This window comes from Balaenoptera acutorostrata, chromosome 3, assembly GCF_949987535.1.
Source record: "Balaenoptera acutorostrata chromosome 3, mBalAcu1.1, whole genome shotgun sequence".
Taxonomy (NCBI): Eukaryota; Metazoa; Chordata; class Mammalia; order Artiodactyla; family Balaenopteridae; genus Balaenoptera; species Balaenoptera acutorostrata.
Window position 1 is genome coordinate 167,519,176 of NC_080066.1, and position 12,292 is coordinate 167,531,467.

General features: G+C 41.7%; 1 protein-coding gene across 19 annotated transcripts in view; it reads right to left on the minus strand.

Annotated features, from left to right (window-relative positions):
• LOC103015693 (EF-hand calcium-binding domain-containing protein 11-like) overlaps positions 1–12,292 on the minus strand; it is a 229,134-nt gene that overhangs the window by 131,139 nt on the left and 85,703 nt on the right. Inside the window, exon 6 of one of the 19 annotated variants that reach the window (XM_057542754.1) lies at positions 3,490–3,595. The exons of the other annotated variants lie outside the window; for them this stretch is intronic. Within the exon in view, the coding sequence (XP_057398737.1) occupies positions 3,505–3,595 (91 nt within the window). The 3' untranslated portion in view covers positions 3,490–3,504. Of the gene's footprint in view, positions 1–3,489; positions 3,596–12,292 lie in introns of those variants that run through there. 19 annotated transcript variants of the gene reach the window in all.

The following is a 12,292-nucleotide window of genomic DNA, read 5'->3' on the forward strand; positions in this document are numbered from 1 at the left end:
TCTCACATGGGGACCTCTGCACATGCTTTTCCATATACCCAAAGCAATCAAGCTCTCTTTGCCTGGCTAACTCTTACTCATCCTTCAAGTATCACCAGAGACATTAATTCCTCCTGGAAGTCTTCCCTAAAAAGGGCCAGGTGCTACCATATCACTTTGTGCTTCTCCTATCATGACACTTCCCACTCTATGGGAACTATCTGTTTAATTGTAGGTGACTGCTAGCTCTGAGGGCAGGGCCCGTGTCTGTCCAGTGCACCATACTATCCCTGTACCAGCGCAGGCCCAGTACATGCTAAGTATTCTATATGTACTAAACCAGTGGTTCTCAAACTTTGTGCCTTCAGGATTCCTTTAAACTCTTAAAAACTCAGAACTCCAAAGGCTTCTGTTTATGTGCGTTATATCTATCAATTGTTACCATACTAGAAATTAAAACTGAGAAAAATTTAAAAGATTAATTCATTTAAAAATAAGTTAATTACGTTGTAACATAACTTTTTAAATGAAAACTAAGTAAGCTTTCCAAAACAAACCAAAAAACTGTGGTAAGAGAATTATTTTACATTTTTGCACGTCTTTAAAATTCTTAATACATTACAGCTGGATTCTCCTATCTGCTTCTGAAATCCCTTTGTGGCATTCTGATTGTGGTATATAAAGAAAAATACAGCCTCACACAGATATGTAGTTGAAAAGGGAGGAGTATTTTAATAGTTTTTTCATATAACTGTAGATATTCCTTTTGATATTATACCATAACTCAGTAAGTGGTAATTTCTTACAGGCTAGCTGCAATGTATAATTTGAAATCATATCAATTAACTTTTCATACTTTGCTACATTAAAATCCTTTGGTGTATTTTGTATTTTCAATGGATCTTTTACCCAACCATGATTTTGTAACACCATGCATTGGTTATCTTCTAAATGTTAACACATTTCATTATACAATATTTTAAAAACTACATTTGTTAATATCACCACTGAATTTATCAGAAAAGTCTTTAAGTATTGAGAAACTGTCAAGCTCACAGTGGCAGATATAAGTTTCCCAAATTTTAACTTTCACTTGAAAGCTTGAATTTTAGCATTGGCAACAAATACTGTCACAGTTCTTTTCCTTGAAATGACAGGCTCACTTCGTTCATTTTTTAAAAAATGTCGACCAAGTACTCAAGTCTAAATAACCGTAGTTTGTCTGTCAGTCATTCTTTCAAATAAAAATAGTGTTCCATTAAAACAGTGGCCAGTCTAGATCTCAACTTAAACAACTGGGCAAGAGTTTTTCCTGGAGACAATCATCGTGCCTCCACGTGTGACAGAAATGCAGTATGGGTACTTCCCAGAATGTTAAAAAGATGTGCACTTGAGAATTAAGATTTAATAAAACAATTTTTTATTGCTTCATCAAGGATACTCAAGTGAAACTGACTTTTCTTTTTTTTTTTTTAGCTGTGAGGGCAAAGTGGCGAAGAATACAATGATTATCAGTACAATTTGGTATTACTGCCTTGATTTATGCTAAAAACAGGTGAAACGATTCATGCAGTGCTACCTACCACAGATTTTGCATCATCAATGCAAATGTCAAGAGAGTGAAACAAGGCACACAGTGCCTTAGCATTATGAAAATAGTTTGGGCCTCAGAGACCCCTTGGGGCCGGGGATCACACGTACAGAACCGCTGGGCCAGATGAATGAATACAAGGAAGGAGACCGCAAGCCAGCTTGGGTGCTGGTGCCACTGCTGCCCAGAGCTGGCCCTCCCGACCGGAAATCCAGCCTGAGCACCTCCTGCATGGCTGACCCCTCTGCTCTTACTCTTGAGCTTCTAGTTGCTTCCTCCCATCCAACCCGTAGGTGTTGACACCTGGGCCTTAAGAAAGTCCTGGTTGGAACCTGATCTCCTGGTTTCATTTTTGTTATTTCTGGGACCCGGCTTTGGGTATCAGCCCGCTGGCCTTAGGCCCCATGATAAGGAGTATTTTTCTGGACCATTCTGGGGTGTACTGGCCAGATTTACCTCTTGCTAGCTCTGTGTATTGCACTGTGTGTGTTGGAGAAGGCAGTGGGGGAGGGGAAGTACAGGGTTAGGGATTTGGTACAAATTGATATTGTTTACGGATGTACCTAACTTTGAAAGTAAAACAAAACTGTTCTGCTGTTTTACTTCTTGTAAGACAAGGTGAACTATTCTTATACTCTTGCAGATAGGGCTCAAATAAAAACCTTCATCTGGTCAGTGAATATAAATTGAAAGAAATGACCAACATATTACAGTTTTAAAGATGTGTGCTCATCCATTTCTCTCCCATCAGTACCTTCTGAATACGCATCAGGAGTTCATCCAAGTATGAGACCTTGGTAAATGCATCTTTTAAATATGAAAGTTGGAGTTGGGCCTGCACAGAACAAGGTATCATTTCCTGAAAATAGCTTCCAGCAAATAGCAAATTAATTTAGTAGCAAATTAGTATAATTTTCAAGGTGGTCCTTTCTATTGAGTAACTCATTTTTATTGTTACACAAGAAATGCTTTCTTCTCCTTGCATACCTCTTATATTACTTTTCTGAGTAATTCTTTTTTTTTTTTTAATTTTTTTTGGAGTATAGTTGATTTACAATGTGTTTCCGGTGTACAGCAAACTGAATCAGTTATATATATATATATATATATATATATATATATATATATCAGTTATATATATATATATAGTTATAGTTATATATATATATATATTATATTATATATATATATATATATATATATCCATTCTTTTTCAGATTCTTTCCCATATAGGTTATTACAGAATATTGAGTACAGTTCCCTGTGTTATACAATAGGTCCTTGTTAGTTATCTATTTTATATATAGTAGTGTGTAGCTGTTAACCCCAATCTCCTAATTTATCACTTCCCCCTACGTTTCCCCTTTGGTAACAGTAAGTTTGATTTCAAGATCTGTGAGTCTGTTTCTGTTTTGTAAATAAGTTCATTTGTATCTTTTTTTTTATGAGATCCCACATATAAGTGATATCAAATGATGTTTCTCTTTCTCTGTCTGATTTACTTCACTTAGTATGATAACCTCTAGGTCCATCCATGTTGCTGCAAATGGCATTATTTCATTCCCTTTTATGGCTGAGTAATTAATATTCCATTGTATATATGTACACATCTTCTTTATCCATTTCTCTGTCAATGGATGCTCCCCTATCTTGGCTATTGTAAGTAGTGCTGCAACGAACATTGGGATGCATGTATCTTTTCTTTCTTTTTTTTTTTTAAGAAATGTATTTATTTTTTAGATTTATTTTTGGCTGCGTTGGGTCTTTGTTGCTGCGCAGGGGCTTCCTCTAGTTGCGGCGAGCGGAGGCTACTCTTCACTGTGGTGTGCGGGCTTCTCATTGCAGCAGCTTCTCTTTGTTGCAGATCACAGGCTCTAGGCGTGTGGGCTTCAGTAGTTGTGGCATGCAGGCTCAGTAGTTGTGGCTCGCAGGCTCTAGAGCACAGGCTCAGCAGTTGTGGCGCACGGGCTTAGTTGCTCCGCGGCATGCGGGATCTTCCCAGACCTGGGCTCGAACCCGTGTCCCCTGCATTGGTAGGCAGATTCTTAACCACTGAGCCACCAGGGAAGCCCGATACAAACTATTATGTATAGAATGGATAAACAACAAGGACCTACTGTTTAACACAGAGAACTGTATTCAATATCCTGAGATAAACCATAATGGAAAAGAATATGAAAAAGAATGTATATATGTGTATAACTGAATCACTTTGCTGCACAGTAGAAATTAACACAACATTGTAGATCAACTATACTTCAATAAAATAAATAAATAATAAAAAATAAAGATGTCCCTCCCAGTTAGGGTATAAACACTCCTCTTGGGGAGTGACATATTCTTTACTTGGTGGCCGGGAAATCTGATAGCATCTTCAACTTTTTCTTAGGAACCTCTTCCTGGGATTGGTAGGGGAAGAATATAAAAGTCCTAGATTCATTTTTTTCTCCTTTTGGGAAATGTACAGCTTACACTTTCTGAAGAATAGTGTTAATAATAATAATAATAGCAGCTGTCATTTGTTAAGCATTTGCCACGTGCCAGCTACTGGGCTAGGCAGTTTATGGAGATGATTCTTTACCGCCTTATAACAAGATGGGTACACGTTCTCTCACTGTTTCATAGTTAAGCGCTCTGAAGATTAGAGAAGTCCCTTGCCCGAGGTCAGTCAGCTTGTAAGTGACGGAGCCAGCATTCAAATCCAGGCCTTCTCCCTTCAGAACTCAAGATCCTAGCTTCTCAATGGCTGAGGATACCGCACGCCACAACTACTGAGCCTGTGCTCTAGAGCCCCCGAGCCACAACTACTGAGCCCACGTGCCACAACTACTGAAGCCCACGCACCTAGAGCCCGTGCTCCGCAACAAGAGAAGCCACCACAATAAGAAGCCCGCACGCCGCAACGAAGAGTAGCCCCCGCTCGCCGCAACTAGAGAGAGCCCGCGAGCAGCAACAAAGACCCAATGCAGCCAAAAAACAAAACAAAAAAAAGTTTGCATCTGCTAATTCCAAAGGGGGGGACCTCTTTAGACATAAACATTTGGATTAATAACAAAGAACTATAAAAAGATGCACTCTTATCAGATGAAGGACACCAGTGTGAGGTCTCAACCACAATTCTAGGCCTTGAGTCCCTTGATCTCAATTCTGATGACCTTCACCTCTACTCTGCTTCAAAAACTGAACTTAATGGCAAGACCAGGGGCCTTGTCAACTATTCAGAACTTCTCTGCATATGAACTGTTGAGTGTCAAGATCCCATTCACTGTGGATAACTCGCATAACTCTTATGACTCTACTGCTCATTTATTCCCACCTTCCTTTCAACATCTTCTGAGACTCCTAGGACCCTGACCGCTTAACGTTCTCTCAGTCTATGAAGGGCCGTCCAGTTTTACTTGTCCTCTCCCTAGCCTAGAGCCCACAGGGCCAGCCTGTAGTTATACTGACCAGTATCCTCAATTCTCTGCCTCCTCATTCCTCCTAACACACCCAGCCCACATGACACAAACACAAGATCAGTCCAGTCATAATTCTCCGGCCAGGCTTTGGATCCCACCAACCACCTCCTAAGGCACTAGGCTCCTTCAATCGCGTTCCTATACATTCACTTCTATCAATACTTACTCTTGGGCTTCCCTGGTGGCGCAGTGGTTGAGAATCTGCCTGCTAATGCAGGGGACACGGGTTCGAGCCCTGGTCTGGGAAGATCCCACATGCCACGGAGCAGCTGGGCCCGTGAGCCACAATTGCTGAGCCTGCGCGTCTGGAGCCTGTGCCCCGTGACGGGAGGGGCCGCGATAGAGAAAGGCCCGCGCACCGCGATGAAGAGCGGTCCCCGCACCGCGATGAAGAGTGGCCCCCGCTTGCCGCAACTGGAGAAAGCCCTCGCACGAACCGAAGACCCAACACAGCCAAAAATAAATAAATAAATAAATAAATAAATAAGAAAATCCTTTAAAAAAAAAAAAAAACTTCTTTCTTCCCAACACATATATGTTGTTAAATATCTCCCTAGATTCCCAGTTACTTCTCTAGCAGCTGATTCTTCAAAAGTCGTTTCCGCCACTTCTCTCTACTTGCTCACCATCAATTCACTCCTCGACCAAAGCAACCTGGCTTCTGCCGCCATTACCTTATCCAAACTGCATTTGTTAATATTATCGATGTTGTTCATCTTGCCAAGTCCAAGGAATCCTTTCTAATTCTTACCTTTTATGACTCTGCCCTGTGGCACCTGAAACGGATGATCCTTCCTTCCTGCTCTAAACTCTCAGCTTGCCTTTTAAAAACCAGCGTTGCCCGGGGCTGCATCCTTGCCCTCTCCTCTTCTCACTCTATAGACCCTTCGGGTGTAATCCACTCAAACCCAGGCCGGCAACTACGCCCAGGACTCACAAACGGGTACCACCTAGCTTCGATGTCTCTGATGAATGGAGACCCCATATGCAGTTTAAAAATGTAGACTCTGAATTCAGACAAACTCGCATCCAAGTCCTGTCTCTGCATTCAGCAGCTCTCTGGCCATCAGAAAGTTATCTTACTTAAACCTCAGTCTCCTCAGCTACAGAATGGGAGTAATCATATCACTGGTATCTACGCTAGAGTTCTTTTGAGGATTAGCGCATGTAAATTATTTCTTTTGAAATAACACATGTAAAAACACATAGTTAGGGCTTCCCTGGTGGTGCAGTGGTTGAGAATCTGCCTGCTAATGCAGGGGACACGGGTTCGAGCCCTGGTCTGGGAAGATCCCACATGCCACGGAGCAGCTGGGCCCGTGAGCCACAACTACTGAGCCTGCGCGTCTGGAGCCTGTGCCCCGCAACGGGAGGGGCCGCGATAGTGAAAGGCCCGCGCACCGCGATGAAGAGCGGTCCCCGCACCGCGATGAAGAGTGGCCCCCACTTGCCGCAACTAGAGAAAGCCCTCGCACGAACCGAAGACCCAACACAGACAAAAATAAATAAATAAATAAATAAAGTAGCTATAAAATTAAAAAAAAAAAAAACACATAGTTAATAACGCTCAACAATGTTAGCTACCGTTGTTATTACAGGATTTTTTTAAATCTAAAAGCCTCCAAAGCAACTCAAACTTCACGTAATAAAAAAAATTAACTTGGGACTTCCCTGGCAGTCCAGTGGTTAAGACTCTGCATCCCCTCTGCAGGGGGCACGGGTTCGATCCCTGGTCGGGGAACAAAGATCCCGTATGACACAAGGTGCAGCAAAAAAAACAAAGAAAAAAACCCCCCCAAACCCCCATGAACTTAATGCCCTCATGCTCCTCCTTCATTGTAGTAATAATCATAATAGCTTCTGTCTTTCAAGTTTTAATTTTTATCACTAATCTGCAAGTTAAATATTAGCGACCCCATTTCACATATAAGGAAACTGAGGCTTAGAGAAGTTAGTTACTCTGCTGGAAGTGGCAGGAAAGTGATGGTTAGGATTCAGACCCTAGTCCTTCTGACTCCAAAGTGAATGCTTCCTGGCCCTGGTATCTGACTTTAGTGTTCGAGTCCCACACCAAAAACCCAGGGCATTTATTCTGGACTTCTTCCATCTTAGGCACATCTAGCAATGTGCTGGGGAACTGGCTCTCCTGCAAAAAAGAAAAATTTCCTGATTTGCAGCATTTGCTGATTTCAAGCTACCAAGGTGACATCACTGAATGTGAGCGAGGAAAAAGATGGGCAGAGCTGGCTTGAGGGCCTGCACCAGCGGCTCCAGCAGACTACCGGATCCCTAAGGCCCCAAATCCTGTTAATTCAGATCTAAATAACTTGACTGACAGCAATTTGCCAAAAACAACTTAGTCAAAATCAGGTTGGTGAAAACAACAAAGTATACCGTCTGGTGATAGGCTGCAGACTTTTTCCCTTTTTATTTGCTAATCTCTCCAGCCTCCACACCCCTCAGCCTTCCCCCTCCACACTCCAGCCTGACCGGACAGCTCTCCACTCCTCCCAGGCACCACGGTCTCCTCACCTGCAGTGCCCCTGGCCTGGAACGTCTATCCCTCCGGCCTGCCATCTTTCCCTGGCTGACTCCTGTTCTTCCTCACCTTTCAGTTTAGGCATCAGCCACAGGGGATTACCGGGAACAGAGTAAATGTCAAACAACGGGAGTTAAGTTGGAATAGTGCAAATGTGAGACAATTGGAAGACTGCTTAAACAAATTATACTAGTTTTCAAAACACACATGGCATGACCCTATTTCAGTAGGGAAAAATGCACATAGACACAGAGAAGGATCTGAGAAGCTAGTCTCTAGGGGTTTTAGCAGTGATTTTCTAAATAATGGGTGGGATTCTGTGCATTTTTTTTTTTTTTTGTCTATAGTTTCCGTAATAAGCATGCATTGTTTTTGTAATAAGAAAACCTATTTCTATAAAGCCTTTTTATCGTTAATGTCTTTGTATTCCAATTGTTCACAATGATAGACCATTTTGGACAAGGATGAGTGGCTGACTATTCATTGGCTAGAAAAAGAACCTGGAAAATAATGGAAAACAGGTAATTGTGTGTGCGTGTGGTTTAAAATGACACATTTATTATGTTACAGTTCTGGAGGTCAGAAGTCCGAAATGAGTCTCACTGGGATACAATCAAGGTGTCAGCAGGGCTGCATTCCTTTCTGTGGCTCTACAGGAGAATCCATTCACTTAGCCTGTTTCAGGTTCTAGAAGCTGCCTGCATTCCTTGGCCCGTGGCCCCCTTCCTCTAACTTCAGAGCCAGCAGTGTTGGCCTGAGTCCTTCTCACACTGCAGTCTCCCTAATTCTGACTCTCCTGCCTCCATCTTCTCCATTTAAGAACCCTTGTGATTACACTGGGTTCACCTGGATCATCCAGGCTAATCTTATCGTGTTAGCTGATTAGCAGCCCTATTTCCAGCTGCAACTGTAATCCCCCTGGCCAGCCATGTGCCCTTTGCCCCAGTAACACAAACTCCATGTCCCTGAACATGTCATGTGGCTTCAGTTCTCCATGCTTCTGCATGTGCTATGTGCTCTGAAATGCCTTTAAAACACATATGTGCGCACACAGCGTGACACAATGTGATTAACAGGATCACACCATAGACTATCAATAATAATCCTATCTGCCCTATGGACATGATGGTGCCTTCTTCACCTTGGCATTCTGAGTGTCTCTGGAACTCAGGTACCCAAAGCGTGCTCTGTATACCAGCAGTATCAGTATTACTTGGGATTGTGGCTACTAGATATGCACATTTTCAGGCCCTGCCACAATATCTACTGAATGGGCAACTATGAGGATGGGGTCCAGGAGGGGTGTTTAAAAAGTCCTCCAGGTGATTCTCATGCACCGAAAGTTTGAGAAGCACTGACCCAGGTCCTCCTTAATGTTGGCTGAATGAACTGATAAATGGTTAAAAACATGTGATGCTCCTTTACATTTTTTAAAACACACCTCCAGTCCAAGCTTTTGCTTTTATATGTGTCAACCTGGACCGATGTATATGTATATACATAAATAAAATAAATAACCAATCTTTTCAAGATGCCCGGTGAAATTTGACTCACTGGATCACTGTAGGACATTAAACTTTCTTCTCTATAAACAGGCAGTTAACACAGGGCTTCATTTATTATTTGTTAGTTGTTCAGTAGCTACATTTGCATTACAGTTCTGAATTTTGGTTGCAGGAATAGAACCCCAGGAAGGTAAACTCACAGTGTCTTGCCTAGGACCACACAGCAATTTAATGAGAGGCCAGGTTCAGACTGAGCAGCCTCAGAATTTCCCGCTATGGCTGAGTGTACTGAGTCACAATGTTGTTCTACCTTCAGGTATATCACGGTAATTAACTTGGCATAGAGACCTCAGAAGGTTACAGTAAATACTTTGTTTTGTGGTCAGGTAATTAAATGTGTAAAGGTCCCTACCCTCTGTTTGATCATTACCTAAAGGACATTCCTATGGGGCCAGAAGTGATTTGCTGTTGTTGTAATATAGGCAGCCTTTTTACATCTCCCTCTGTAGCTGTTGAAATCTTGGCTCGCACCCAAATGCCCCACTTGGGTTTTGTTCAGGAAAGATTTCTTCCAGCTGCTTTATTTGTTGCACAATTACAGGTATGAGCTTCCAGAATGTACAAGATCACAAGTCAAATGAAAGGCTTCAGCTCCCAGTTCGCATAAAGAGATAAAATTTGAAACCAAGGAAACAACAAAACATGGCTAAATGAAGGGCTAAGTAGAAACGAGACTGAATAGTATTCTTACTAAAAGGTTAGCACGTGCCAGAACTCGAAAGGAAAATGAGACACCATGGGGTAATCATAGTATCCTTGTGCTATGTTTATGGCCACACTTGCAAAGGGACTCAGACTCCCTCTTTAGCATTTACAATTTGGGGCACAGCAAGCTGATAGAAACAAAAATATATACCTGTATTTAAGCAATTATACTCCAATAAAGATGTTAAAATATATATATATATATATACACACCTGTATTTAAAAATAAAAACTTGCACACTCACATTCATAGCAGTATTATTCATAATAACCGAAAGGTGGAAACAACCCAAATGTCCATCAACAGATGAACAGATAATGTGTTATATACATACGATGGAATACTGTTCAGCCTTTTAAAGAAAGGAAATTCCTTTTAAATGTGGATGGCCCTTGAGGACATGATGCTAAGTGAAATAAGCCAGTCAAAAATGAGAAATACTGTATGATATGAAGTACCTCGAGTAGCCTAACTCACAGAAACAGAAAGGAGAACGGTGGTTGCCAGGGACTGGAGGGAGGGGAAATGGGAGCTTCAGTTTTGCAAAATGAGAAAGTTGTACAAATTGGTTGTACAACAATATAAATATAGCTAATGTTATGGTACTATACACTTAAAAATGGTAAAAAAATAATAATAATAAACACAACCACATATAGAGGACTTCTGTTTTAAGGATTGGAAGAGTATATTTAAAAATGAACTGAGGTATCCTGGAGATTGGCCATCATTGATGTCAAGAGCCTGAGGATCAGGATAAACAGGCAGGTCTACATGGAAAATGTAAAGTAAGGGGAGCAGGAGTCAACGGTTACTTGTGGCAGATGGCAGAGTAACTGAAGAATCTGCAGATAAAGAACTACAGGTCATAGGATGTGAGACAAAGGTGACCTTTGGCACAAACATGGAGAGTTGGACCAAAGGAGGAAAAAAAATCATCAAATGCCAAAAAAAAAGTCTGGAAAATTTAAGAAGCAAAAGTCGGAGGTTTCATGAATCACAATATTGGGTCGGCCAAAAAGCCCATTTGAGTTTTTAACAGAAGAAACCGAACGGACTTTTTGGCCAGCCCAATATATACTGGAAAGTATTTAGAAGGTGATGGACTCCCAAACATCGTTTGAGCTTCAAACACATCACACACGTATCCACTGTGATTAAGCCTCACAGGCTTGCTATTGGGCTGTCCAAAAAGCACGTTCAGGTTTTTTCCACATCTTACAAAAAACCTGAACGCACTTTTTGGCCAACCCAAATATATCACAAATGGGACAACTGGCGTATGTAAAGATCAAACACAGTGAGACCTTCAGAAGATCATGCGTAAGCAGTGAAGACGCTCTTATCTGAAGCCATCTGGACCGAAAGTCAATCAGCCAATTAAAAAAAATCTGTTGAAAAGGGAAAACATGCAAAAAATGGACACACCCAGTTGTGGATGCTGGGGACCATCACATCCCCCAGCTGGAAGTGTCACCTGCTGAGAGTGGACAGGTGAGAACCTCTCGGGCTTCACTTCCAGCCAAAGGAAGTTGCCTTGCTCAAGGTGATGTCCCGCTCCGCTGGGGGGCAGCCCACACCTGATGTCTGGTCAGTGCAGGAGGCCAGTACGAACTGCCTCACTCTGCCACATCTCTGAAGGGTGGTCAGCACTAGCATCCCCACGCCACTGGCTGAGGCCAGAGCTTCAATTCTCCTTCTATTAGTCCTGCCTCTCTCACTCCCATCCAGGCCTGGTTCCGAGAGCGCTTGCTCCCCAACAAGCTTCCTGCATGCAAATCTCCATCTCAGAGCCTGTTTCCCTGGAGCCCAATCTAAGACACATACATAACTTAAACGGTTAATTTTAAATTTTAAATATAAGCATGCATTCATTCTCTGATATTTTGACCTATGCCAAAGCCTTCATCTTCAAGAACCGGTCATGGGTCAGCATGCTTTGTTCTCTTTCTTGCATAAACTACACCTAAAATTTTAGAATTACCTATTATTTCCGATTTTGGTTTCCTGAAAGTAAGAAAACTTAAAGACCACTAGAAAACAACCTAGATGTGGAATTCCTCTAGCTTTTTAAATTCCACCAATCCTTAAGAGGTATCTCACCCAGTTAATGTGACAGATTAAAACAACTTTTTAATTTAATAAACTACATATAAAATTTACCATCTTCGTTCAGTCGTATGAAGTGGTACATTCATATTGTTTCGCAGCCATCTCCACCATCCATCTCCAGAATTCATTTCATCTTGCAAAACTGAAACTCTGTCCCCATTAAATAATAACTCTCCATTCCCCCTTTCTCCTCGGTCCCTGGCAACCACTATTCTACTTTCTGTCTCTATGAAAATAACTATTCGAGGTACCATGGAATTTTTTCTTTAATTTATTGAGTTACCTTTATTAAGTCTTTCCAAAATTTATTTTGTATAGAAAAAGCAGCTGTGGATCTTC